At 45.4% G+C, this 27,796-nt stretch overlaps 1 protein-coding gene and 1 long non-coding RNA gene across 4 annotated transcripts in view; one reads left to right on the top strand and one right to left on the bottom strand.

Annotated features, from left to right (window-relative positions):
- The window catches only part of LOC129737455 (uncharacterized), a 12,384-nt gene extending 5,876 nt beyond the window's left edge, over positions 1-6,508 (top strand). Inside the window, exon 2 of the long non-coding RNA XR_008735333.1 lies at positions 738-6,508. This is a non-coding gene — a long non-coding RNA (uncharacterized LOC129737455). The remainder of the gene's footprint in view (positions 1-737) is intronic.
- MDM4 (MDM4 regulator of p53) lies at positions 4,040-27,796 on the bottom strand. Of its 3 annotated transcripts, XM_055727877.1 has the most exons (12): positions 27,624-27,796; positions 23,135-23,508; positions 21,093-21,199; positions 18,370-18,444; positions 16,814-16,947; positions 16,223-16,272; positions 13,277-13,338; positions 12,416-12,512; positions 10,869-11,029; positions 10,162-10,296; positions 9,367-9,447; positions 4,040-7,629 (listed from the first exon to the last, which is right to left on the bottom strand). In XM_055727877.1, the coding sequence occupies exons 3-12, from the start codon at positions 21,165-21,167 to the stop codon at positions 7,075-7,077; spliced, it is 1,425 nt and encodes a 474-aa protein (XP_055583852.1). In that variant the 5' UTR covers positions 21,168-21,199; positions 23,135-23,508; positions 27,624-27,796; the 3' UTR covers positions 4,040-7,074. The 3 variants fall into 3 exon arrangements, with proteins under 3 accessions (XP_055583852.1, XP_055583851.1, XP_014142083.1); XM_055727876.1 differs by lacking the exon at positions 23,135-23,508; XM_014286608.3 differs by lacking the exon at positions 27,624-27,796 and having other exon boundaries at positions 23,135-27,468.

Genomic DNA, 27,796 nt, shown 5'->3' with positions numbered 1-27,796 from the left:
CTTCCCCAGACCCCGGGGTCTCTCGCTGGTTCCTTTTAATCCCCGTTCGGACCAGCCGCTGGGACAGCGATGCCAGTTGCCACTTGTGCAGACATTTCAATCCTCAAATTAACGAGCCTTTAGCTGCTAGAAGAAAAAGCTGCATTTTTTCTTAAAACCAGCCTGGGTTTTGTGCACTGGCAGCTCACGCCTGCGGTGCTGAGCCTGCTTTGCTGGCGAGGTTTTGCACCACCTGCCTCCTCACCCCAGCAAGCTCCAGCTGGAGACCCCAGACAGACCCCTGAGGGGGGGTCTCCCAGCCTGTGCTGGTGGCTGGGACAGCAGCAGCGTGGCTCACACCAGACTGAGTTTCAGAGAGCTCTTGTTTTTCCTGATGTTGATGTCTGCATCACTGACAGTTCTGGGGAAGGTGTCTGGATGAAGCGAGGCTGTTTATTTTCAGCCTGTTACCCCAAGGCAGAGGAGGAAGAAGCGCTGCCGGCTCCCAGGCAACAGACTGAAGAGCACAGGTTTGAGAGGCTGCTCCTGCACAGACCTGCAACTGCTTAAGGGAGTCTGGGAGTGCTGCAAACCCTGCCCCAAAATAGTCACTTTCCTACAAAAGATGAGGAAAAAGAGGCATGGTGAGGTAGAGAGACTTCAGAGGGCAGAAGCTGAACAGGGTTGGAATACCAAGCTCTGACTACTCGACAGGCTACAGCAAAAAAAGATACGGAACCGTATTTCTTTCCTCCCAGAAATACAACGTGGTTGCACCTCTGAGGAAGATGAAATGCTGTCGCTTCCCATAGAGATGAAGAACCATCTCCTTTCAGCATGCATCTGGCCAGCCTCTCCTGCTAAGAAGTCAAACCCAGAGGTGAACAACTCCACTTTGCTGCTGTTACAGCTGGGGAGGATTGATTTTTGCCTGCTGCTGGCCCAGGGTGGGCAGAGGGAGGGTGGCAGATCTCACCAGCACAACACAGCCCCTGGCAAACAGGACGGACGCAGATGTTCTACTTCATGCTGTGCTTTGGAGCAGTTTGAGCCAGGCTGGTTTTGTGGGCAGGGTGCAAGGAAAGGTTAGACAGACAAAGGACTGTCGGGGCAGACCCAGAAACTTCCCTGCAGGCTTAAGATTGGCAGAGGTTACCAACAAGTCTAATTGCTGCTCTTACAGCTGCTGCAGGACAGAATGGAAACGGCTGCTGGGTGCAACCCAGCTGCCTGCCAACAGGTGATCCTGGCCATCAGCCCTACCTAAAGCTGCTCACAGAAACACAGGCAGGGGACAAGCTGGGGCAGGACCATAAATACAACCAACTCTGCCCTCTGGCAGCAGGTATCGTCGTGTCGGGGATGGGGGAACCAGCTCCAGTTCCGTTCCAACGCCGCAGGTGGAGTTTTACTGTTTTCCTACAAAACGACTGAGATGCTCCTCGTTATGAAGCAGCATCTCCTCCTTGGCAAGCAACTAGTGACAAATCACCGCTGGGCATACGTGGGGCTAGTTTACAACACAAAAGAGGAGACTGTGCTCATCTGTCTTCCTCCTGCTCATGTGCAGCCTGCCGGTCTACACCAGCGCTGTAAACCAGGAGGCAAATCAGTGAAAGCCAAACCCCCGTGTCCCTCAGCACAACCTATTTGTGCCACCAGCACCGGCTGGGTCTGTACAGCTTGGAGGCAAGGGGAGAGCTGCAAAGGAACGCCAGCACCCCGCTCCACGCCATGCACGGCCGCTGGGTGCCCTCTAGTGAGGTGTCTGCCCGGGGAGCTCTGAATGCCGGGGTGCAGCGGCTGCCTGCTGCCTTCGCCAGGGCCGCTTCCATCCTGCAGGCAAAGCAAACAGCCTTAAAACCAGTTGGAGAAGGGCGAATTAACCTCCTGGCGCTACCGCAAGTAAATGATGCAGCGGTTGCCCCTCCTGGGAACCTGGAGTGGCTACAGCTGTTGGTGGCGGTGGGACTGGGGAACCAGCTTAAAACCAAACCCTGCAAGTGCTTTTTTTAAGCTGGCTCAGAAGATGAAGCCTAAGCACTTCCCCTGCTGTTTGCAAACACGTACGTGGCTCCAGCCTCCCCTCCCAGCTACAAGGCAGACATATCCCGGGAGGGACGGGAGGTCTCTCCCACCCGGAAAACGGACACACAGAAGGTGACAGGCTGCTTAACAGTTAACAGGCCTTTACTTGAAAGGTTTTCCCCAAAATGCCGTACAAATGAAAAAATAAACCTATGTTATCATAGAATGCGCTGAATTTAATTACAATTTATTACACTCAGGACACAAAAACTTATCATCAATGTCGTGATACATGCCTTTTTTTAAATAGTGCAAACACACAGATGTTGTTTAGCAAGCGCCCCTGCTTGCTACCGCAGTGACTGTGCGGGTATACATCAAACCACGGAGTCTTTCTAAACAAGAAAAACGTATCTGGGGAACAAACGGGATGCAGGGAACGGTGCTGGGGAGATCCAGCAGTAGATCACTCTTTCCGGAACAGCAAGTCTTTATCTTTGCCAGAGGTACAACATGTTCCTGCCTTCTTCATCCATCTTCTCAGACTGATCCTCAGCTGTGGTTATGGCTTTTGGCAGGCAGAGACTCTGAAGGTAAGACCCTGCAGTGTTCAGGGGGTTGCAGCTACTTGAAGCGCCCGCTCAGCGTGGCAGGCATGGCTTCGTCCCCACAGCTGTGGGCAGCAAGTGCACGTCACCAGGGCAAAACAGCACAGAAAAAGACTGCAATCACAACGGCTGCCTGGATAATAAGGTGCAGAGAACAAGTCGATGGGATGTGTAACCCAGCTTGTGGCAGCCAGCTCTTCTGCCGGCCAGACACTACCATGTAGTCACAAGCAGCAAGGTCTCCCCCGTTTCCAAAGGAGCAAGGAAAAATCCAGTCCTTGTGGACAGACAACCAAAGGACTTCCAGAGCAGAAAAGCTGGCGTCAGAAGGTCATCTGTGCTTCTGGAGCTGTTCCAAACGCAGTTTATCATCCCCATATGATTTGTGGGTCTCGCTCTTGATAGCACAGCCTTGCAGTATCGCCTTTTCAAGGTTCCTGATGCTGCTTGCTGGTGTCCAGGTGGCCAAAGAGCACGCACATGTACTTCGCTCGGCTTATGGACAAAGACAGAACGGAGACCAGTGCCCTGGCTCTTTCTTCAATCACTTAATCATGGCATCTTCCAAAACAGTCAGCCTTCACTGAAGGCCTCTAAGTGAGAGCATTTTGGTTTTTCTTCCAGGACTGGAAGATTAAACTCAGAACAGGTAGAGTGTGAGCAGGCAAAAGCAAGCGATCCTGATGGCTTTTGAGAAGTTTCCGCTCCATTTCCACTTCCATTTGTCCAACAGCTGCTTTTTCTCTGCAAGGACAGCTTCTCAGCAGCAGATACAATCTGTGCTGGACGCAGGATGGAGCAGACCCTCGCAAGCTACATTATGGTTTCCATCACAGTCACACCCCATAATAAATACATAACAAGGCAGAAAGGTCATAGGTGTCTTGGTGGAAACACCCCCCGTTCAGAAGAAATAAGCACTCTGGGGGCTTGCTGCAAAGGATCTTTGTAATTCACGTAGCGGCTTTGTTCAGGCTAAACTGGCTCGATAACACGTCTCAGCTGACGAGGGACGCTGAGAGGTTTTTGGAGAGCGCTGAAGAAAAGGCTGATGTGCTGGGCATGTCAGTAAACAAGTCACTGAGAGTAACGGAGAAGAGGCACTTGAACTGGAAAGACTTTCTGGAGTAAATGCAACGCGTGTACCTCTGGCTGCCAATACGGAGAGTTCACGTGGTTTCACGCTGCAGAGCACTATAATGTGCTGAACAGCACTATACAGCTGCGAGCCCCACGGCTCCCATACTGTATTTAAATACCCACCAGACTAAGAAATCTGCTGTTTCTGGGCATAACTCCTCTGGCTGAAAAGCAGAGGGATCTAGTAAATGAAACCTGACCTATAGATACACTTGTGCCAGTAAGACTTCAGCAGGTTCCCGAGGAACAGCAACCAACGTCGTTAAAAAAATGTCATTTTAAAAAAAAACAAAAGCAGTGAAACATAAACCTTTTCAGTCTGGGCATCAAGAGACACTTGCACTCAACACTTCTAACAGACATGCAGCAATGACTGCTAAAGATCACGAAGGAACTCTTCTCTCATATTGCACTTCATAGTAAAACCACTGTAAGAGAGAACTGTCGCCCACTGTCACCCACCACGACACACCAATGATGGATTCAGAGGACCTGAGTTCACACCTACGTCGGGTAAATGCTCAGCTCCTCTAAAAAAACGAGTTTCTGAACTAGGACTCCACATTAACTGCCATGTCTGTAGAAAAGGAAAGGAATACCCCTGCCTGGCCAGGATCTCATCCGCGCTGCAAAGTATCATAGCCGAGTGCTTTGAGCTAGTTCTTCAACCCATACCTCAAGTCCACTCTTCCCAAGAAGCCTCAGAAGAGCAGTTCTTGGTAAAATGCTACTTATTTAGACTTAAAGCAATAAAACATCCTTCTCCCCTTCTCCTGTACTAAAACTCCCACCCCCACCCACCCCCCTCCAAGCCCCAACCACAACCTGGGCAGTTAAAGCTGCACACAACGAGCTCGCACTGCAATAGCTTATTCTTCTATAGGAAGGAAAATCAAGTGTAACATTGTAGTATCTTACGTCCACTAACTATTTCAGTTAAAAAGAATTAAGAACTTGATAACTGCACGTTGTAAACACCGTGGTTACACTGAGCAAGAAGTCACAGATGCAAAGATCATTACACTGAAAGTTATCCTGCAGATCTGCTTGTTATCACAAACTGCTGCACTGACAACAAGTTTCATTTAGTAATGGAAGCTGCACACAGATCTCAGTAGGATTTTGGTAGGGATATTCAACCGCATTACTGCAACTTAAAACTCTCCTGACTTCTCGATTTTTCACCCCCAACACAAATTACATGCTTTTTTTTTCAGTGCGGCCAGATCTGAACAATTCAATAAAACTGCTTTTAGCAAAACATTTAATTCTTAGGAGCAATCGGGGCAAGGGGGAATTCACAGTATTCAGAAGTGCCACAAAGTGCCACAACACACCCTGCTGAGCCCAAAACCCTTAAAAGGAGAGAAACTACCTGAAAAGGGAAAAAAACCACCTGGCAGGAACTCCCCTCGACGATTCCAGGAGGTAACACCGCTGATCTTAGCATTATTAAAGTGCATCACCAGCAACTTAACAGCCCTTTAATTAAGGGAGCAGTAAGTCAGCTTTTCCATGTGGACCGATTCCCATGGACTTACAGTGCACCAAAACGCCACACGGTTACCCTCCGCTTTTTAAAACACAACTGTAAATAACAGCCAACAACAATAGTCTAAATTATAGCCAAGGTAGAAATAATCACAATACTATACAAAACGCACATTGGATCTGGCCTTTGGCGACGACAGGCAGCAATGGCATGTAACACCTACTCCGACATCTTTGCAGAGAAACAATTTTGATATCGCAGTTTGCTGGGCAGGTTCTAGCGCCTTCCACTGCATGCCTGGCCTGCTAGGGCTGGACCAGGACAAGGAGTGTGGACAAGAAGGGGACAACAGCTTAGAGAAGCACCAAGGTACGAGCACGACCTTCTCTTTTTCTGTCTTCAGGTATACTTCCTAGATTAGAGAGGGAATGGTAAGAGAGGATGACAGAACAGGGTTTATTCTACACGCTGCGCTGAATTCAAATGCCCGTAGAGCTGGTGAAGGCACTATTGCTACTCTGCATGCTGCGGGGCTTCCACAGCCCTGGAGAACGGGAAGGCTGCGGAAGACCTGAGCACACTCTAGGATATGACCTCAGAAAAGTGTTAAGATGTTTTTAAACTATTAAGTTCCAGCTGGGTTTTAAGAGCCAGTAGAGCAGCCGTGCAGAGCTCTGAAGGACAGCATAAATGCTCCAAACAGCTCTGAAGCGTTAAAATCGCAGGGAAAGAAAATCGGTGGAGAAAATTTTTAAAAAAATCACACCAAGCACAGCCCATAGACTAACCAGCTGCAATTGGTGCTTTACAGAAACTATTTTTTTTCCCCCTCAATCCTGTCTTTAAAGCCACTTTGCACCCTAGAGTCAGCACCTTCTGTCTAGGCTGGCCTGATGAGATGAGGCAGGCAGAAGTTGAAATGGTGCTGTAAGCACAGAGCTGTGAGGATATCCCCACATATGCAGAGCCATTACGATTTAATCCAGCGGGCAGAGCAGATTCTGAGCTAACACTGGACAGGCTTCAACAAAGCTACGCAAGATGACACAGAACTGTACTTAAAATGAAAAAAAGAATCAACAGAAATTAGAAGATCCAATAACAAAACAAACTAAAACACCCTATTCCTTTGCTGTCTGATATGTGACCTGAGATAGCTACAGATTAAAAGTTTCAGAGGACTTATTTCAAGTCTGGGAACAAAAGGACCTTCACCTTGTCTAACAAACGCACATTAAACGAACAACAACAAAAAAAAAAATCAGAAACCAAGTTATTTATTTCTCACTGCCCTCAGGAGAACTGATCCTTGGAGAAATGGCTTATCTAAATCGCAAACACCTTGGTCTACCCTTCCCCCCCACCCTCTTTCCTACCCCTAAATATATATATATATATGTATCCCAGATGCAGACTCCCCCGCACTTTCCATCCTTAGAAGGCATTGCACAGGGTTTGACTTACAGGAGAACAACACTCCAACAGCCAAAGTTATAATCCTTTCCAAAACTTGTTTTCTTCAAGGACCAGTTGTTAGAACAGAGAATCCTAGTGACACGACTGAGCTGAAATTCAAAGATTTAGCCAATTTCAAAGCTGAGGCATTGACACCACGTCGGTCACTCCCTGCTCCCTACGGGCTTTAATTTAAACGGACATCAAAAAGTGGGTGCTGCTTCATTTAATGCAGAGGATTCCTCAGTGTTCTTGGTCAGATTTGAATCTTAATTCTCTTTGGTATTCACTGGCAGAGCTCTGACGGTAGGGTTTGTGTGAGTGCAAGAAAACCTGTGTGCTATCTTATGGTGAAGGCCTGAACTGGCACAACTACCCCATAAAGATCCTGATCACCATCTCGATCTCTTTCCCGCACACTGGGCAAGGCGATCTCTTTTTCTTCAGCATCTTTGCACACTTGAAACAGGCCACAAGGTGAGCAGTCCTTCCATGGACAATATTCCCATCTCGTGGTCTGTGATGGCATAAGAAGCAAGGATTCAGTATTTTTTTAATACTCTCTAAAGACTGTATTTCTTCCTCTTTTTTATGCTCAGTGCAGTGCAACAGAGACTCCTTGCTTTCACATTTTCGTGCCAAATCCAAAGACTCAATAGAGCTGCAGGGATCTACACGTGATTTGTTTTCTACCATGTACAAGTCTTTGGGTTGGCCAACTGGAGCAGAAATAGTCCTTCGGCAGTCCGGGACATCTATCCCTTCATCATCATTTTTGTTTTGCATAGCATCAATGTTGGACAGAGAAAGAGAGTAAGTTGGTTTGGGACAATCTGAGTACCAGTCTTTCCGTAAGGCCCAGCAGCGGTAACAGTACCGTTTGCCCGGAGAGTTAAATTTCTTGCATTTGGTGCATTGCCAGCAGTCCTGAGGAATGATCGAGGCAGACAAAAACAGCAGCAAGTTAGCGTATTCTTGCATACGGCTCATTTCCTCTACATAGGAAAAGCAGCAAAGAAGCTTCATCAAAAAAGGACATTTATTACAAAGTTTAAGCCTGCAAACGCACGATTGCTGGTTTGATTACCAGCACCACAGAAAGCCTAAAGAGAATTTGACTACCCCTGTGCATCTACAGATGCAGATCTCTTAAGCATTAAAATCTGTTCTCCCCTCTTCCCAGTCTTCAGCACTCTGGAAGAATACAACGTTCTCAAGCTGTGCAGTTTATTGCATTTTCAGTATCTCACTCTAAATTCAAGGGTAGAGCTCCTGGAATCAGTCAGGAATATATTTCCCCCACTCGCTAATCACTTAGCATCTGTTGAATCTGCACAACTAAGAGCGGCTTACTTAATTACCCCACATAGCAAGGGCAAGAGCTGCCCAAGTTCAGAGCTATGATTCGGCTGTCCAATGCCAGGGATGTCCTAATTTGTCAAGCAAGCACAGTCTAGAAAATTATGCAAAGAGTATCACGATACACTTTTGCTGACTTACAACAAAACCTCAAAAGGCAGCCTGCAGGACTGGGAGTAAAAAACGACAGATCAAAGAACACAAATTTGATGTCCCTCAATATCCATCATGAGGGAATTCAGAAGAGGAATGAGGTAGTGGGGAGGGGTGACAACCCAGTAATTACGGATTATTCTCTCTTTCCACCTTGTTTTTTTCATTTAAACAGGGAAAAAAGCTGTGTTCTGTCCTTAGAAAGGCACTGCAAGGGCAAAGACATTACACCGGCAGGTATGCAGGCTCTCCTACTGACAAAAGGCCACGTAAGTATCTTAGAAAAATGGGGTGAGGCGAGAAGTGGATTCTCTTCTCATCCCAGAGACTGCCACAAAACAAGTGACAGCATCAGAACTAGCCTGGGCACCCAGGACCCCGTGGAACCCTGATCCCAACACAGAAATTTCCACTAGAAAGGGTTTTTTAGAAGTATGAATACCTCGTTTCAGTGATTACAAAGGGCCTGCTTCAGATTTCCAAATCTGTGCCAAGGACTATATCCCAGATTCCCTTTCAGAGGACAATACAGAACTGACCTTATTAAAACACCCATGGATACCGTTAATACTAACCCCATACAGCATTAGACTGACCATGCTGGAAACTGAGGGTTTAATCTTCATTCACTTCCTGGGTGTGTGAAGGGACAAGTGAAATCATGAGCAAAAAGCCAGTGGCTGCCCATGCTGACACTACATTACCCTGGCACAAAAGGGACCAACAATGTAGAAACGAGGAGCCTAATCTCTTAGGCAAAACAAAACCACCTAGCTAGACCGTGTATAAATTCTCTCACACCGCCACAAAAAGTGGCCAAATCACGTAAGTTCCAGGGTTGCTCTGTGGCTGAGAGAGACACTTGGTGGTTTTGGACTGGGTGCCAGGTCTCGTGTCCATCCAGTTTAGAATTTAACAGAGCCCTATCCAAAACAAACCAGTGCAGGTCAAGCCACTTTCTCTACGCTCCTTCACATAGGTTACAAAAAAGCTTTTCAAAGGCCTAATTTTTTGCTTCTTTTGGCCTTTGAAACCCATACAAGAATTAGCTTCTCCTACCACAACCAGTAGTAGTGGTTGGACAAGTTCTTCCAACTACATCTAGGATGAAGCACACTCCAAGCAAGGAACGCTGACCTAAAGGACGCCTACCTCAGAAGCAGCTTCTGTATCTGTGTCATCGCTTAAGCACTGAGAATCTTCCAAGTCATGCAAACATGCATCCTCAGTCACCTGGAAAGAATGGAAATGTCGTTAGAGAGGCGCAATAATCTCTGTTTACGATGTGTCTGGCATTGTACACCAAAACTAAAATGACTATATAGTCACCATGATAATTTAAGTCATTCCCATCAGTGAATGAAAAGCCACTTCATGTACTATTCTATTCCAGAATATTGATAACTGTTGCTGGGCTTGTTTACAGTTGTATTTGCCTGTGGTCAACGCATACCTCTCTCTGATCCACACAAGAATCATACAAATACAAACACATACACACCTGAGTGGTCCTACTAATTTCCATGGAAGAAATCATGAACTCAATCCCTTTAACACACATTTGATCAATTACCCGTAACCAATCTCACTGCCACCTCAGCCAGCAGACTCAGGCAAGCGTATCATGTAAACTGAGATCTTCCTCTTCAAGTCTTTTCATTTCTTAGCCTTGTAGATATTAGCTAGAAGCACAGTAAAGTTGCTGCTAGAGATTTAATTAATGTTAAATTAATTTTGTGCCTTGAAAACACACGCTTTTAAGCCAAAACCAAGCAGACCAACTACACAGGAAAGCTATCGTACAGAACAGCGACAGCCTTTCCTAAACACAGTTTAAACTCTGAATGGTTACACATCTAGCTCCTCCAAAATCAGCACAGCATCACGAGATCAATTAAGCAAGGCCAACCTGCGGGACACGTGCACTGTGGCTGTTTGAAGAGGTACCTTTTTGTCACCTTCTTTCACTTCCTCGCAGTCAACTGTTTCCACCTTGACTGCAGCACTGCTGGGCTCCGACGGGCACTCGTTGAGAAACCACAAGTCATCAGTAGTATCTGAAACAACGGCAGTGTCTATGTCCTGTTGGAAAAGAACCAGGAGAGACTACTTAGAGCTCAGGTTAGCAGCAGCAGGAGTACCAGCACCTCAGCCATCACCACAGCGAATGCCTCTCCCCTTTGCCTCACTAACAGCCTTCTCAGCCCTGGGCAGCTCCTCCAGTCACCCCTGGGAGAGAAAGGGGCAGCTGACCACTCTCACAAAGACACCCCTTTTTCAAGCAGCGCTACGCTCACTCCCCTTGCTAGCCGGCCGTACAGCAGCTGGCCGCCACGCTGCAGCCATCCACACCGCATTGCAACTTTCAACCCAGAAGAGGGGCAACTCCTGAAATACAACGAATGCTCTGGAGTGCAAAAGGACCTCCAACGGCTGAGCAGCTGAGCACAGCCTTCAGAGAGCGCCTAGTTTATTTAAGAACACGACAGGTAACCAACCACCTGATGTGAAAGGGTGGGACAGCAACACACAAGGGAGAGGCTGAAAATCCTGGAGTGGGAAGGGGAAAGAAAGAACAAGAATATTTTATTTACTTGGAACCCAAAAGAGGAGAGGAAGAGAATACAGTGCACCTATTTAAAATGTCTACACACCTGGTTAGTCTGAATATCTGTTGATCCATTACTTCTGGACTTGTAATTGCTTCTGAGGTTGCCTAAAAACCACCATGGAAGACCAGCTACATCCCATTCCTCAAACACTAGGTCCAGCTTAGGCTTCTTGCTTTTAGAGAGGTTTTCTATTAAGTCTTTGTCTGTAAGAGCCAAGTAGAATCTAAGTCATGCCACACCTATATTATTTCAGAGACTAGCAGAGAAAAAATTGGCCCCGTCCGATTTTAGAATTCTTTCTTGCTCCTTCTTACAGCCAGTTACTGCTAAGAGCTTTGGGGTTTGTATGAGTGTACTGGGACGTCAGATCCGCCGCACATCTGTACCTGTGGATCTACCCAAGTGAACCTGGCAAAACAGTCACTGCACAGCCATCACCAGAGGTCAGAGAAGCATGCCAGTGTTCCCAGCGTCCATGTAACAGTCCTGGTTCTCTTTAGCTTTACCTTACTTTTAAGACTCAATACAGAAATGCAAACACTTCTTTCAGAGCTCTAACCAAGTCAATGCAGAGCGGATTTCTTGAGTGACTTAAGATGCAGAAAGAACTGGTTTGAGTTTAGTTCAAATTTCCAGGGAATGGAGCTCCTGAATACCCAAACCAGGCTCAAAGTAGGAAGCAGGAAGGTAAGAATCCATCCTCCATCACCCCATGCTTCAGCCTCTTTTTTAGCCCATGCAGTTTAGTCTATGGTCCTCAACTCAGCAGTCTGAATTTGAAGATAACCTTGAATATCTCTCTCTCCAGTGCCACGAGTTTCAAAGGCACAGACAAGGACTGTTCCTACCTCTTTTTGTACATGCAGCCAGGACAACATCTACCAATCTCATTTGATCTGGAAATACCCACACTTGCAAAGGAGATTTGATTTTACAAACAGGTTCCTTGATATGAAAATAACATGAGAATAGAAAGTAGAAAAACAGGAAAATTGTTTCCGTAACATCAGAAATCCATGAGTGAACAAGCAAGAAATCCCCAGACATTAAAACAAAGGAAATGTCTAAATATGAAGGAGCTGTATTACACTTAAGCTGGATAGAAAAAAAAATCCATTGTTATTCAGTTCCCTAATTGGTTTGCAGGTAATGACTGCAGACGGCTCAGGCTGTGTTCTGTGTAATCAGAGGAGAGAGTCCCTTGGGAAGATAAATAGATACAAGTATAATTTCAGCATTTAAAATACCCTTCAGCAAGGTCTGTAAGATTTTTCATGGCATTGTTTAGTGATAGATGTGCTTTTGGGGCTTAACCTGCCATTTTATTCAAAGTGTTGGTTTATTTATGAGACCAAATATCCAAGCTAGAAAACACGTCTATCATAAAACACCTTTGGTGAACATTTGCAGGTCTCTCAATCTTTAGCATAACCTCATGATTTCTAAAGATTATATTCCACAACAGGTTTTTATTAGTCTCCCAACAACCTTCTCCAACACTTTGTTGATGCAGAGCTCAACATGTCACACTGGAGAAGGAGCAGAAGAGCTTGTACACATCGAGTTACTGCAGAAGAGCTGGCACTCACCTTCACAATTCTCACATTTTTGCTCCGAGGTAGACAAAGCAGAAGCATTGCTTTCACCCTCCATGACGCCAGTGTCAGAACCTTCTTGCCGGCTAAACTGCATGAAGGAAGGAAAAAACACATGTTAGTCCACCAGAGCTTATAGGGACAAGGGGATGTAGCACTTCCATTCCGAGTCACCAGCTGCAGTACAAGACCAAGAAGTTCGGAAGAGAAATAAGTTTCTGAACAAAACCTACACGCTATTAACCCTTTCAGAAGGCTAACGCATCTGTAATCCGCACAAACAATATACTTGCCACCTAGGAAAAATCTTAAGATTGGCAAAAGTCCAAAAGTTGCCATCTTTAATGCAGTAATACTGTGAGCTTTGTGACTCTCTGGCCCCCAGCGTGAACAGACACCTCCCAGATCAGACTACCTTAACCCCAAAATACACCTGGAAACAAGTTTGAATGTGCAAAGATTTTTCCTAGGTTTCAGATTCTGCCTGAAAGCTTCTGAAAACAATCCTACTAAACACAAAACTTGTTCACACGTTTTAGAAAGCTTAATTATTTGGCAATTCCTACTCAGAGAGGGGATGGGAAAGAGGGAGGAAAGACAGGAAAGTACAGAGCACGCTGGAGGAACTGAGGACTAGAAGTGCTACACCCCAGAGAAACGCGCTCAGAGACTGGTACTCTGTTATGAAGAGAACAGAGAAGGGTCACTCTGTCCCTGCCCTGTGGACTCCAAGAACTTTTCAGGAAGGTGAGGACCTGGCAGCCAAGCAGCACAAAGTTCTGGCAGTCCACCATGCACAGGTACAGAGAAGGGGCACTCTGTACAACAAAAGAAACCACCAGGCAGTGGGTTTACCTTCAGCTGGTCTTGGCTTGGCTTATCGACGCTCTGTTCCTTTGCGAGATTCTGTGCAGCATCTAGATGGCAGGTAAAACAAAAGAAAAAACCTTCCCTGGTAATAACCATTCTCACAACACAGAGGGACTTCAGCAAGCAACCAACGAGCCAGGCTTGGCAGACCTCTAAGTAGCCCTTCAACAGAAACGGTGCCCTTTCTTCCTTCGAGAACTAGCCATTTCCTAGAGAGGCATTACTCCAGTATTCCCTAGACTTTGCTAGGTACGTATGGAGGCATGAGCCTATGGAATACAGAGTCTATGTCTCCTTGGAGATGAAGCTTGATAAAACCCCACAGCATGTAAGAACCATCTTCCTAATGCGAAAAACTATTCTTTTTTCCTACAGGCTGTCCTGCCATCGCAAGCTCTAGGTCCTTTACACAAGAGGTCTGCACGGAGACAGAAACCCAGAGCAATAGCAGAGTGTGGGGACTCTCACCTGAAGGCTGGATCAGATCCGTGCTGAAGAAGGTGAACGGAGACGAGTAAGATTTTTATAAATACCTGTGGACACCATCCCTTTCAGCCTAGGCTGAGACAGGAAAAATGCCTTTCTTAAAGGTTGCGGGCATGAAGAACATTGACTAGACTAAAGAAGGGAAAATTCCATGCACAGCAAGCTCCTTCCTGGGTAACTGTGCAGATCCGTAACACAATTTAATCCAGACGATTACACTGGCCCCCAGAGTTAATTAAAAGGCCAACCTAAATAGCAAGAACAATCATATTAACAGATATCTTTCTACATAATAGGGGAGCTGCACTTAGGAAGTCTACCCTTCACACAGAATTACTTGCTAGAGAAAAAAAGATGCAAGGATGGCTCCTGCTTGCTCCCCTTTCAATTTAGCAGAGAAATTCCCTGCTTGGTGCCAGGCAGACACGAACAGTCTGATTCACACCATGAATCATGGATGAAGACGCTGAAAACTGCTGCTATAGGCAGAAAGGTGGACCACAAAGTGGTCCATAAAATGGACCAAAACAAGGGACCACAAAATAACATGGCTCTGTCCCGTATTCTTTGCCCTCCATGCATTATTTCAGCTTTCCTTTCTTCCCCTTCCATCACCCTACAGCTTCTGCAGTCACTGGTTATCTCATCCTGAAGGAAAACAAAGTCAATTGGCTCATCCCTAATTGCTTTGGCTGTGCAGGCACATTAGAAAAAGTGAAGCCTTACGCTTCTAACACTTTATAAATAATGCAAACTAGCCTTAAACACTGTGTCAAAAGACACTCCACTTCTTGGAAGGCTTCCTTTTTTGAAGCCAACGTATAATATACAAAATGCCCTTAAAGTCAGGTATTCCTAAATGCACCTCATTTGAGTCGCACTTAAGAGCGAAAGCTAGCCAAGGACACCACCTCACGAAGAGCATTATGTACGAGCTTAACCTTTATTATCAACATGCACTGCAGTCACCTTTCCACAAGTGTACTTAAAAGAAGTGGCCGAGACAATCTGCAAAAAGATGTGTTGATAAGCACTGATTTGGCTAACGAATACAAGCAGCTATTACAAAACTCGAAACATGAAGACCTCTCTAAGCCCTGCGGCACTTCCAGTTATTCCTACGTTGCCATGAAGGAAAAACAATACCTCGAGTCACCCTTCCTGTGCATTTGTCAAAGGTCTGGTCTGCCAAGCTTGTTTCGTTTTAGTCACACACATACACAAGCAGGCACGGTGGTATAACTCAGTGATCATCTCCCTAAAGGAACAGTATTTCCTTTGGCAGGTTTAAAAATAGTTACACCATGACTGGACCGTACACGCACACCCAGCCACGCGCACACACCAAGCAGAAAGGGGACAGGGCAGCAGAGGAGAGAGCTGTTTCACTGGGATCCTTTGCTCTCCACATACATCGCCTACAGGGAAGAGGCCAGGGCATCACCAGCGAGGGGAACGGCACTCACACAGTTATTCTGTAGGTAACGTGTTTAGACGAGAGTCCACTTAGGAAGATTCTTCTATACCAATACAGAAAGGAGGGGGACCTCAGAGGCACCAATACACGGCTCAAAGCAGAGGACTAAGCAGTTTAGGGCCACGTTTTCTCAGTTTCTAAATTTGCACAGGCTTTTACGTACCTGTGCAAAAATAGACTAAGCCCTTACGAAGAACAAAGTCCATATTCTCTGCTTAGAGACCCCAAGAAGTACGGCACAAGACTCCAAAACTCTCCCGGTGCAGCTCCCTCATGATTTGTATACTTGTAGTTTCATTAAAAGCTTTTCTTCATATTAAGATTACCAGCCGTACAATGGGAACTGGCTGCAAGGAAGCCATCATCTGAGATTAATTTAGAGAATAAATTTTAATTTATGACTGAAGGACTTTTGATGTAGCTAAGATCTGATTTCCCTTATAAGCCAGGAAAGCAACAGTGACCTTTAAAGGTTCAAGCGTTCAATTAAAGTCCAGACCTCTTTGGTTTGCAGAACTAGGCTGGGCTCCCCCAGCACCCTTACATTCAGTCTCAAGATTATGAAAGTATAAAACAAGGTGAGAGCCAGAAGTCGCAGCATGCTATGAAACTGAGAAAAGACCGAGACACCAATAATGACTTGGATGGGACACTTCAGCCATGTTCAGTTGTACATCCACAGTATTTAGCTCTGTCATCATGCTTCCAGAGAGAGTGTGCCTGCTGCTCCAAGGTTTGGCCACTGGTTAGAGGCAGCCACGTTACTCAAACAGCTAACTGATTTCATACCACAGCTACTGATGGTGGACACACAGAAAAGACACATACTCAAAGAGATTGTCTAGTCAAAGCCTTCATTAGCAGTTTGTTCCAGCTTCAGAAACATTCCTCTTTTCCGAATATCATTACTTACCCAAGTTACATCAACACTATATTCAATATACTTGCCCATACTGTGACAAACCTACCTGTCATTGCAGCAGAAGTCAGGTTCCGTTTCAACATGTCATAGACTGGGCTGTGGGAAAGAAAATGATAGTTGAGTCACCCTCACAAAGCCAAGCCGCATTGCCTTTTATAAACCAGGGACAGAAATTCTGTTTTATTATCCAGAAAGACACTGGAAACTGCAGAGAGGTTTTTTTGCCACTCCTAAATGCTTGCTACAGAGAAGTCTAGGTTAAAACTTTACTGAAGGATGTAGATTTTCACTTAGGTGTGAGACCAAGGGCCTGTGAAGATGCAGAAATGAAATGGGGAAAAGATGTCACCTCAAGCAGCTCACTGCCTGCCAGCACTAGCACTCCGCCTAGTTTGTTAGCGATTGTTCGCTCCGATTTTTGTGGGGTGGCTATGTTTTATTTAACCATTCAGAACTGGCTCTTCAGAACAAAGGAGCTCAACTTAAACTTGTTGAACACATTACCAATAAGCCACTGAGCCACTTGGTTGGTATTCATGGAGGTTTACGTGACAGTGACTAGACACAGTGACACCAAGAGCTGCCTGTCCTGGCAACCCCTATAATACAACGTACGTTAAAGGTGAATTTTTCATACCTTGGATCTTTTACAGAGAAGCTCTCCAGTCCCAGCAGTTCTCCCAGCTGATCTCCTCCACAATAGACCATGTGTTGCTGTCTTTTGTCGTAGAGCTGCCTCACCATTATATACTGTCCTAGGTAATGCATAACCTGCAGATACATAACATACCATCAGCCAGTTATGCAGGCAAAACCAAACCACCAAAGACTTTGGAAATTTAGTTTATGATACTTGCCTCCTGCTACTCTTTACAGCGTGAGTCAAATCTATTTTTTTACTTTTTTTTTTTTTTTTCAACATAAAAACCCTGCTTTTTTATGCACATCTGCTATTTTTTGGTGTCTCCCAACCAAGTGAGAGCTGTGCTTTACCGTATTGCTGTAAGGTTTGGAAGTATTAATCCCAGACAAGGAAAATCGAGTCGAAGATGGACAAATAGCAGTCCCTCTGCTACCACACGTTAATATGAAACGTGACATGGGTGATAACACTTTCACGTGGGCAGTGTTGCTCAGCGAGAGGAGGAGATGGGAGACTGGCAGCTGTTCAACTCAGGTTAAAGAAGAGAAGGAAATGGCTTTGGCTAAAGGATGACCACGTTTACAGTGCTGTCCCTCGGGACACAGACTGCAAGATGCAATGGCAACTGCATTAGTATCACAAAGGATGGAGAGGAAACATCTTTTGAGAGCTAGGGAACACTGCCAGCTCCAGTGAGGAATCCAGAACACAAGGGGAGAAAGCAAAGCACATTAAGCACAATACAGGCAGGTCCCAACCCCCATTACCCACTAAAGTGACCCTCCTGAATGACAAGAGTCACCAAAAAGTTGCCAACAGTACTCCGTTCTCTGCAGAAAAAACTGACTTAACTGAGTTAAAATGTTAATCTATACATGTAACCTGCATTTAATACTCAGCTCTCCCCATTTAAACCATTCAATTTGTTTTTTGCAAAAATTTTTAGAAGCTAAATAAGTTATTTAAATGCATAAGTGTTTAAAATAAGTCACGGGGCTCTGCAGGAATATTTGACACGTTCATAATGAAAAACCACTGCATTTAATTCTTTGCAGACAGGACACTCTTGTAAATCACAGTGTCATTTTTTTAATCTCGTACACATATTGCATTTTAATCTTAAAATAAATGAATTCACAGGGTCTCTTAGGTTTAGCTGACAAGCCATTTCAAAGAAAAGTTAAACGAAAAATACCAACTGGAATCCAATTTTTAAGGCTTTCAGGCACTGAGCAGAGAGCAAGACAATTGAACAGAATCTCCTACACTCTCTCAGGAACGTGGCTATCCTGTCTCTCCTTTCTCTTACGGAGGCTTCTGATTTTCCAGGATAAATAATATTCTTTAAAATTTCACGCTCCTATTCCATTTCCTCCGGGGGCTCTCAAAACCAGTTACGATCGATCAAATCACAATAGCCCTATGGATCAGGTATCCTTATTTTGCAGGCAGGGCTTAAAAGTATGGAAAAATTAATAGCCAGTCCCGTCCCTTCCCCACAAAGAGCCATCAGGACAGGCACGGTTTCGGTGCCTAGGAGCTGAGCCCACCTCCTTCAATGTGAAGGTTTCACCTTGGGCGCCTGCAGCCTGCAGAATCTTCAGAAGTGGCAGTTTGGGTCGCACCTAAAATACAAAGCACAGAGTTTGTCTGAACGACACGAAGCAGTGCCCTGCTGAGAGAAAGCCGGTCACCCTGGCACGTGAGCCTGCATATCACAGAGAGCAAACCCAAGTTGCCCAAGTCAACCTGTGTATAAGACTCACACGCCAAGCAGAGAGCTGACAACCACGGGATGAGTTGGAGGTAGTGGGGAAACACTGCTGGCCTCAGGCTAACCTGCTGAAGGCTGGTATTCTTTTTTTACAAGTAATCTGCCTGGACAAATGCTTAAAAAGAAGTTAGAAGGACTGAAAATCAGCACAATCATTCTGACTCAAGCGCAAGACAAAAAAAGCCGAGGAATTTGGGCAGCCAGCTCTAAAGACTTTAATCACTTACACTGTCCCATTAACTTTGATGTCATTCACCCTGTGAGGGAAGACTGGAAACTCAGACCCTCGGTATGGAGCCCTAGGCAGTGACTAACCAAATGTACTGAGTCACATCTTCAGCAGCGATGATGGTGCATTCAGACTGCCCCTCCAAAAGCAGCATGCCAGAACGTTCTTAATTAGCACACTGGATAAATCCAGCCTGCTCTGTACAGACCTAAGTATTTATTAGGATCCATGAACAGGCACGTAATAATAAGACTGTATTAAACACAAGGTGTGGTTAATTGACACCAAGGATCAGAACCTGTGTTTTCTGTGGATCTCAGTCATCAACCAAATATTTAGTATACAAAATATAAAGTACCCTGGGAACAATGCAACTACTCCACACCACCTTTAGGTTTCACCCACACACCCAAGCAGCTTTGAGTAGCAGGACAGATAACGCTACATAAAACAGCAGCGAGCTTTAAATAGCTACTTCCCCCCTACGTTACTATTTCATCTATTCCACAAGAATTTTAACAATTCCTAGGAGAGTGCCACCACATGTCTGAAAGCCCTCTCTGTTCTCTGAATGCTACAGTTGTGTACAATATTGCACACGAAGCATGCTTCCCACACTGAATCTCTCCCTCTGTCCTCCTTGTCTATCAGATGCTAATACAGCAACTTCAATCTGTCACAGGACAGAAAGTCCAGCCCTCAGCACACCAAGTTCATTGCTGTTTCCTCTACACTTTAACAAGGCTTATCCTCTCGAGGCATGTAACTCCTGCTAGCTAGTAAAGCCCTTCACAATGTTAGGTGGACTCACCTCTGTCTCACACTCACCCCTCCTTTCTGCCTATACAAATGCAACTGCAATCCCTGCTTCCCTTCCCACGGTGCAGAGCCTGCTTGCAGCCCTGCAACATCTCCTCAAGAGACAGCCCGAGCTGCAGCACCATTTTCCTGCCCAAAGTAAGGAGAGCAGATTTTGGTTGCTTATCATGAATGCAATTCGTCACTCAGCTATCAGGCACTATCTTGGCAAGGTATTTGTTCTGCTGTTTTCTAAAATTGTAAAAAATTTGTCTCCTCTGTGAATGTGTCTGGTCTGCCTATTTTCTCATTATTGTTTCTTAAATGCATTTCCAAGCTCAAACAGAACAGCTTGTGTCCAGCCCCAAGTCTCTTTCTCAAGAACATCTTTTTCACTAAGAAAAGCTCAGCACAACTCAAATAAGTGCTTGTATCAGCACATGATTTTTAGTAAGATGAAACTATGTGTTTGCATTCATTCATTTCTCTAATGACCACTCTCAAATGGCTTTTGAAGTAACAACTTATACATCTCTTTCTGATTAAAGAAGAAACCTAGTTAGCTTGATCATTTTCAAATGGGCCCTTAGCTACTACAGTGCAGCCAAAATGGAAGTGTTTATTCCACACTGCCTAGGACACTGAGTGTTGACAATCAATATTTTGCTACTAATATCAGAGCCTATTTACTTTTTTTTTCATGCCAAGTGAATTGAATAAATAAGCACATACATCAATTCTGCACAGGACTTGGCTACATTTCAAAGCTTCTAATTTAAGCCTCGAATGGGAGGCGCTCTCAACTTCCCATCAGCTTATTTCCACTCCTGCCACATCCTCTCATATTGTGGAGATGCTTTTTACAATGAATTGGCTCTGAAAGGTTGGATGCCTGTCTTGGAGAAGCTTTTCTGATTTTTATACTGTATTTCTACTGCTGTTGTTTGCAAATTTCTCTCTCTGGCTGTCAACATGGTACCGAGCCATATTCAAACACACACATGTTGGCCTTGGCTTGCAGCTACAACTACCTTTTTTTCCAGGGATGCTCCAGGAATAGTCGATAACGGATGTACTGCATGTTACCTAAGCCGACTCCACAAAAAGGCATAGGGATTAATTACTGACTCAACCAAGTTCAGCATACAGGGTTACAAAGCTCCAAGACACAGAGTCCAGCACTAGGAGGAATGTTGTATGTGGAATACTTCAAGTACAGGCCCAGCACAAAAATATGCATTATACAGTTACTTGCATGGCCAGTTTTAACTGCTTTTCCCCCTCCTCCCCCTTTAAAGTGTTCATAAATCATTGATCTAATAATGAAAGCTAACATAACTCTGGGATAAAAGCCCTACTCCATTAGCCTAAACTCTTCTTACTTAAATGTACTTGGAGAGCTTTGATTTGATGCAAGAAATCACTGCTTTAGTGAGAAGAAAGCAGTGAAGATAAGCAGGAGAGGTAATTACCTGGTTAACTTGTCCAAGTGTGATTCTGCAGGCATTCTCAGCTGCTGGATGCTGGGGAGAGCTTGAAGATGTCATTGTGGCAGTGATTAGCTGTTTATAGCACAAACCTATAAATGAAAAGGTTCATGTACCAGTTAAGCTGAGAAACCTGGTCTTTAACCACTTTCACTTCTTAGAAGTCTCAGGAAATCGGGGTTTAAAATTAGCCCTGCATGCCTATTTTAAATGACTGCTGTATCACGCTGATGTTACTGTGCTCCTCACCTGCTCTGCCTAAACTGATCTGCTGTCCTACCCAAGCTGCACCCAGCTGCCTGACAAACAGCCACTTGAGACCAACTGGGACAGATCTGCTGTGGCACCGAAGGATGCTTTGACTCTGCCAGTCTCTCGGAGTGGTACAGCATGGTGAGGAACTTGGGGACCTGCCAGCTCAAGGGAACTGCCAGTCTCCATCAGGTCACTGGCAAACTCTTAACAGGGTGAAATCCTCGAGTCAGAGCTGGGGAAATAGAAGCTGAGTCACAATCAACCACAATGGAAATCTACACAAGGCAGCAACCTCCCCCTGACTGCCCAAAAAGAGTAGCTGGCGCTGATGGCAACGATTAACACGTTCCCCACCTGCTTTTTCCAAGAGCTGAAAACCTGCTAAAGCTGCTGCAGCCTTCATCCCAAATACCTAGATGCAGGCTATAAATTAAATTTTAACAGCATTACTGGGCTAGCAGGTGAATCGATCCTTCCTGGAAAAGAACAAAAGGGGAAGTCCTGCAGCTATTTGAATTTGTTGAGAACTATCAGTTTCAGTATCTACCCAAAGAGGACAGCTTCATATGCAAAACAATCTGTAATGACTCATGTTCACAGCACAATCCAGTTTAATCTACCTCACAGAACAGGTTTGAAAACTTCTTTATATTTAAAGAGAAAGGATGGTGTAAATTAATGAGCCACGGGGGGGGGTGGGGGGGGTGGGTGGGAAATAAAGTAACTTTAACCTGCTGGAGAAACTTAAAGGCTTGATCACACAGCACTAAAGATCAGAAAAAATGTTATCTGTAAAACTGTTTTGTGTCCCTGGACCTAGTTACAATAAAATCTCCATCTCAACGTGAATCTGGCTGCACTTCTGCAGGCAATACCTAGACAATCCCTGCAACTGCAATTTTTGGAAAACTTAAGGCTAGAGCATGAGATGACCTAAAAATACTGGCTCTTGAATTTGCCTACTTAGATGCAACTCTGGGTAAAGTTTTAACTGTGTGGAATCTGGAAGAAGCATCAACTTTTAATCTATGCAGTAGTTTAATTTAAACTTGAAAAATGTGAAGCTAAAAAACTTTAAAGCAGTATCTAAATGGCCTTTCACAGAATTTTCCAGATTCAGTAACTGAATTTGTTATTACTACAGCAGTTATAAAGAATGCAAAACAGTATGATTAGCTACATTAAAAAGCAAACACTACCAAAATAACCAGCCTTATGCCTGAGGAATGTAACCAAACATTTTAGACGTAGACAAAACAGGTTGAACATCTATTTTAGCACACAGTGCAGAAACCTCAGTAAAGACAAAAATCTGAGCTTTAGCACCAATTCAAGTTGCTGACCACAACCCCTACCCCTCCCCTGCCCCATCTATTAAAATGACTTATAATGGCTTATAACTTAAAAAGACTTATAACGAGTTAGAGAGTTCTGATACTTCAGAGAAATGTAATACTCTAAGAACAAAGGCACTACCAGGAATAAAATCATTCTGAAAGATCAAACATATCTCACTATTTAGGAAAGCTTGATACATCAAATGTTCAAGTTTGGTAAAAAACATTGATAGTGACCAGACCTAGGTACTAACTGAAATAAATTGGTATTTGAAGCTATTTAGGAAGCTAAAACCATGTCCATGTTATCAGTCTCTTAAATTTTAACTAAGGTTTCTACTTGAAAATGCCAAGCACGTTGCAGCACACACTGCCCACAGGACCCCTCACGCTTTACAAGCTAAGCTGTACTTTGTACTAGCTGCAGAAACTTACCAGCCTTGAACTTCTCTGCTATCAGGAGTATCACTAGGATGGGCCTCCGTTTCCCAGGCAGTCCCTTTGCTCCTGCCAAGAGCCTGCGGGTCCCCGTGCAGGAGAGCAACTCCAGCGGCCCCGGAGGGTGCTCAGCAATGCCTCCCCAGCAGCTCTGCCGTGCCTGGCTGGGCTCCCAGTCCTGCGGGTGCTCTGGGCTCTGAGTCGCTCTTTCAAAAACCGCTCCTGCCTCCAGCTCATTTAGTCAGGAGAGGGAGTCACTAAATACATCAGCTTCTGATAAGAGCTTGAGTCGGTGTGAAAAACGGCCAAAATGGGAGAAAACAGTGGATTTCCTCCCCGCCCTGAATTCCTGGAAAGGCACTCTGCTACGCCTGGGTTAGGAGAGTCAACACTAGAGATCACTTTAGCTATTTCAATACTTGTTTTATTAGAGAAAGGTGAGCAAGTCAGTGCTTTGCCTCCAGTCTTTACTGATAAATTGTATTTTTAGTAAGTCTGACCATTAGTAATACTAACTTTAATTAGAAATGAATCTTGGAATTACTGAATGCTATCTTCCCAAGCATGCAAGCTCCAAAACATGATACCTGCAAGATTTATGGAGGCTGCCACCAGTCACTGTCCTGCCAAGACAGAAAATCTCACTTGTGTTACCACCCTCTGTACACAGGCTGGCCAGAAACACAAACGGTGGAAATTCCTAGAGAACTGTGAAGCTTCTTGCTCAGCGAGCCCTGTTTAACTTCCCCCTGCAACTCTTTTAATTTCCCCACCTACTTTATGCCAAATATTTTTTATGCCAAATATTTTACCTCACAACCCTTAAAGCGTCTAAACCAACTTGCAGCCAACTGAGCAAAAAGCACCAGTGAACGTACCCTGTTCCCCCTATAGCTCTGGAGCAATGCATATAAGCAAATGCCACCGGACCAGAGTAATCATGCAGAGGAAACCATGAATCACAAAGGAGTCACGAACCAACCATTTTTTCCACTTGAACACTTTATATGGTCATGCACACTACAGGAACAAGCTGTCTGCCTGTTCTGTGAGTAAAAGTTCCTCCTCTGAAGAAATCAAAACCCCACTAGACCACAGCTTTTGATGCCTGCAGAAGGAAAGGCTTGAGACAAGATCTTACCAGGCCCAGAAGAGTGCAAGCACAGGGTGCACGGACTCTTCTTGACAGCACTGTCTGAAAAGTGGAGGCTGAATTTCTAATTCAAGTTCAGGTTTTGTTTTAAAGTCTCCTTCTTTTAAGGAAAGAACACAATTTCTAACTTCCGTGCAAAGTAAAAACACAGCAGGGAGTACGGACTAGACATTACTATTCGGTGGATCTGCAGGCTCTAATGGCTCGCTTCAACAGCGGGTTAAGTTCTGACATTTAAGTCTTGTCTTCAGTTACTATCATTCTTTCTCATGCTTTCAAATAAAGCAAAATTTCTACTGAAAGCGAAGTTGCAGTCTCACGTATGGTATCACGTAGACAGCAGCCCTGGCGGGGAGGATTTAAACAAGCACTAATCTCACAATTGAGTCAGAGCTAATCAGGTTTGCCCCCATCAGTGTGACAAGTCTTTCTGCCCACCAATCTCACCATGCTTGTGACAGACCCACCACTACTCCTCCCTGTAAACCACACCTTACTAAGCCCTTAGCTCCTCCTGTGCCATCTTTCTCTGGGCCACGCATTTCAGCCGATCACATCCCTCTGTTGCCAACAAGTTTGTACGCGTCCTTTGAGAGCTGCACAATGCCAGCCAAGGCAACATCAAAGCTGCCCTTTCACTGCCACCTTGTCACCATTTTTACTCCATGAGACCTTGTAAATCTTGGCTGGTTACTTAGGGGCTTCCAGCCGGGAAGTGGCAGCAGGAGAGAAAACTGAGCTGTGAATTACATGATTTAACAGATTTCACACTTTATAGACTGCTTGACTTCCATTTTTGTTGTTCTGTGCTCAGTTAAGTGCTCTAATATGTTGCTTTGACATCGAGTTGGCATTCCATCAGGAAAAATATCCTCTGCTAGGAAGAGTACCCAGTGAAAAAGCCCAATTTCACTACAGAAAAGTCCTTTAATGCATTACTTATGGCAACAAAAGCCAGGGCTACTATTTTTAATATTTAGCTGAAAAGCTCCTCTCAGGCAACTGCTCTTGAGTAAAATCCAAATCTTCTAACACACAAAAAAAACCATTCTGAGCTTCACCTGAGTTTTGCTGTTGACATGATGCATCTGCCACAAATTGTGTGTTGCTTCCCAAAGGTCAGCCAACAACACGCCAAAATTAGCCAACCTGTGATAAACATTAGCAGTTAACAAATAATAAAGTGTTGCATAACATTTGTATTATGTTTAGTAGGAGGAAAAAAACAAACCTGATCTTTTCAATTAAAAAAGGCAGGCTGGCAAATTGCTCCGCAAATCTCCCTAAATCAGCTGCTGTTGACAGTTATTTGTTGCTGGTAATGTCTGGAACAGGACAGCACTTCCACGCCACCACGCACACCCTTGTCTGCATTTACCTCTATTTTAACAGATGAAATTGGGCTTTTACCGGGGTCACTCTTCCCCATAGCAGATAACTTCCTTAAGGGAATGTCAAATCAATGTAACTATTTTAATGCATTCAACCATGCAGCAAGAAGTAGTTAGGTCAGGAAAACAAGCTTCTTTACCAGGCAAGAGCTATGTAATACCCTGAAGTGACTGTGCTGACTGTTCCTCTCGCAGGAACATCTTTCTCTTCAGTGTTGAGCCAAGCTCTTTAGAACTCATGAGTCAAACTGAAGCTACTAATCACCTATTTTCTGCAGCAGTGAAAAACAACAAAAGCCCTTATTTCAATCACATCTTCAGCAAGACTGGCTGCATGATGTTGCACTTACGAGCCTGGGTATTGCTGAACATCTAGGTGCTTTTGCTCTACTCCTAAGAAAGTTGCTAAATACACAGGCATTCACTCAAACATCACATTACACGTTTGCCGCCGTCAAGCCCACAGCACACTTCTGCAGAAGCAGGCACTTGGGATATGAATTTTAACCCTTTTTGATCAGCAGGTTTCCCGTGTCACCTCCTAGCAATAGATGCAATGCAAGGCGGTGCCTGGCACCTGACCTACCTGGCAGAAAGAGTCGACACTGCCCTGCTTGGAGCAGCGCCAGCTACGCTGGCAACACAATAACTTGGAGCTGCTGGAGAGCCTTAAATGAACAGATACCAGAGCAGAAACAAGCCCAAGTTCTTCTAACAGTACTGCATTCACATTTCAGTGGTCCTTTCAATCTCACTTGTTATTATCTTCTCCACGAGTTTGTAGTTTTCCCCTACTGAACACTGCTTCTGTGAAATCTAAATCTTAGATAGCTGCATATTTATTTCAGCTCTTTTTAACCCAGTCAGCAACACAGCCCCAAATCCTGCACTAGCGCAGACAGGATGTGTCAGAACCAATCAGCCTAGAAAGCAGGGATTACCTTTTTAAAGTCCATCTGTTTAATAACCGTGAAACATTACACATCTTATCTTTTGAGTTATTCCTCCCTCCCTGAAAAAACTTCCTTGTTGTTAACCAGGCGCTCAGCAGAGCTACTTCCAACCACTGAACTGCACAGCCTGTGGCAGCATTTAAGGTTAAAATCAAGGTGTGAAAGATGACACATGGTGACAAAGAGTCCCACTTCTCCGCTGCAGTCAGGTCATACCACACTTCCCTGAACCTTGTACTCTAAATGCTGCCAAAGTTATCCATGCTGCAGATAACCATTCGGTGTGGAAAAGAGCAGAAAGCAAAAAGCACGCTCTGGAAAAGATGCAATAATGCAGAAACACTTGTTGCATCTCCTTTTATTACTGGAACAGATGGTATAAGCATCGGCTAACTGGAAAGCAAAAGCTGTCAAACAACAGTAAGATGTCCTTAAAAGCGTCCAGCGGGAAATATAATTAGAATAATACTTAAAAAAGGTGGGAAGCGTGGCTTTGAATGGCAGTAGCACCACTCTCAGAGTGGAACTTCACGAAGACAGGGCCCTTGCAGTGCTTCCAGCACAGCTACGCGAACACGGCACTGCTCTGGTCAGCGGGATGATGCTACTGCAACACGGATTTCTTCCAACGGGAAGGTCTGGATCTTGGGCTTGACACTTTTTTGTTTTTTCTCATGAAAGTGATTTTCAACCAGAAATGATTTCAAGCGCAGCACCTGCTCGCCCGGTGCAAACGCCCAGGCCCGGCGGCGCCAGACGCCAGGTGCGAGGCTCCCGCTCCCCCAGGCCCTCCCCGCCGGGCCCAGCCGCGGGGGGAGCCGCTTTCTGCCGCCCTCCAACCGCCCCCCGACCCCCTTGGATTGGCCCCCGCGCCTGGCTCTTGGCTCCCCGGCCGCCTGCAGCCCGGCCCGGCCCCGCCGCCCTCCCCCGGGCCTGCTCGGCACCGGGGCGCTGCGCCCCCGAGCCCCGGCCTCGCGCGGCGGGCTCACCCTATCGCTGCTCCATGGGCCCCAGGCCGCCCCGGGGTCGGGGTCGGGGGGGTGGGGGGACGGGACCCCTACGCCCCCCGAGGGCTCCTCTCCACCATCTTAGCGGGGCTCCGGGCCGCCACTTCCCCTCGCAGGCAACATGGCTGCGCGGCCGTTTCCGCGGGGCGCCCGGC

The sequence above is a fragment of the Falco cherrug genome, chromosome 16, assembly GCF_023634085.1.
Source record: "Falco cherrug isolate bFalChe1 chromosome 16, bFalChe1.pri, whole genome shotgun sequence".
NCBI classification, from domain to species: domain Eukaryota; kingdom Metazoa; phylum Chordata; class Aves; order Falconiformes; family Falconidae; genus Falco; species Falco cherrug.
Note: the sequence above shows the minus strand (reverse complement) of the source record. Positions and strands in the feature narration are given on the sequence as shown.

Bases quoted from the DNA above. Each gene is read 5' to 3' on its own strand.
- MDM4 (XM_055727877.1), bottom strand. From the start codon at position 21,167: ATGACATCTTCAAGCTCTCCCCAGCATCCAGCAGCTGAGAATGCCTGC. The intron at 16,273-16,813 runs GTATGAAAAATT...TCTTTCCCACAG, and splicing joins TTCTCTGTAAAAGATCCAAG to CCCAGTCTATGACATGTTGA. The intron at 9,448-10,161 runs GTACCTCTTCAA...CATTCTTTCCAG, and splicing joins TGAAAGAAGGTGACAAAAAG to GTGACTGAGGATGCATGTTT.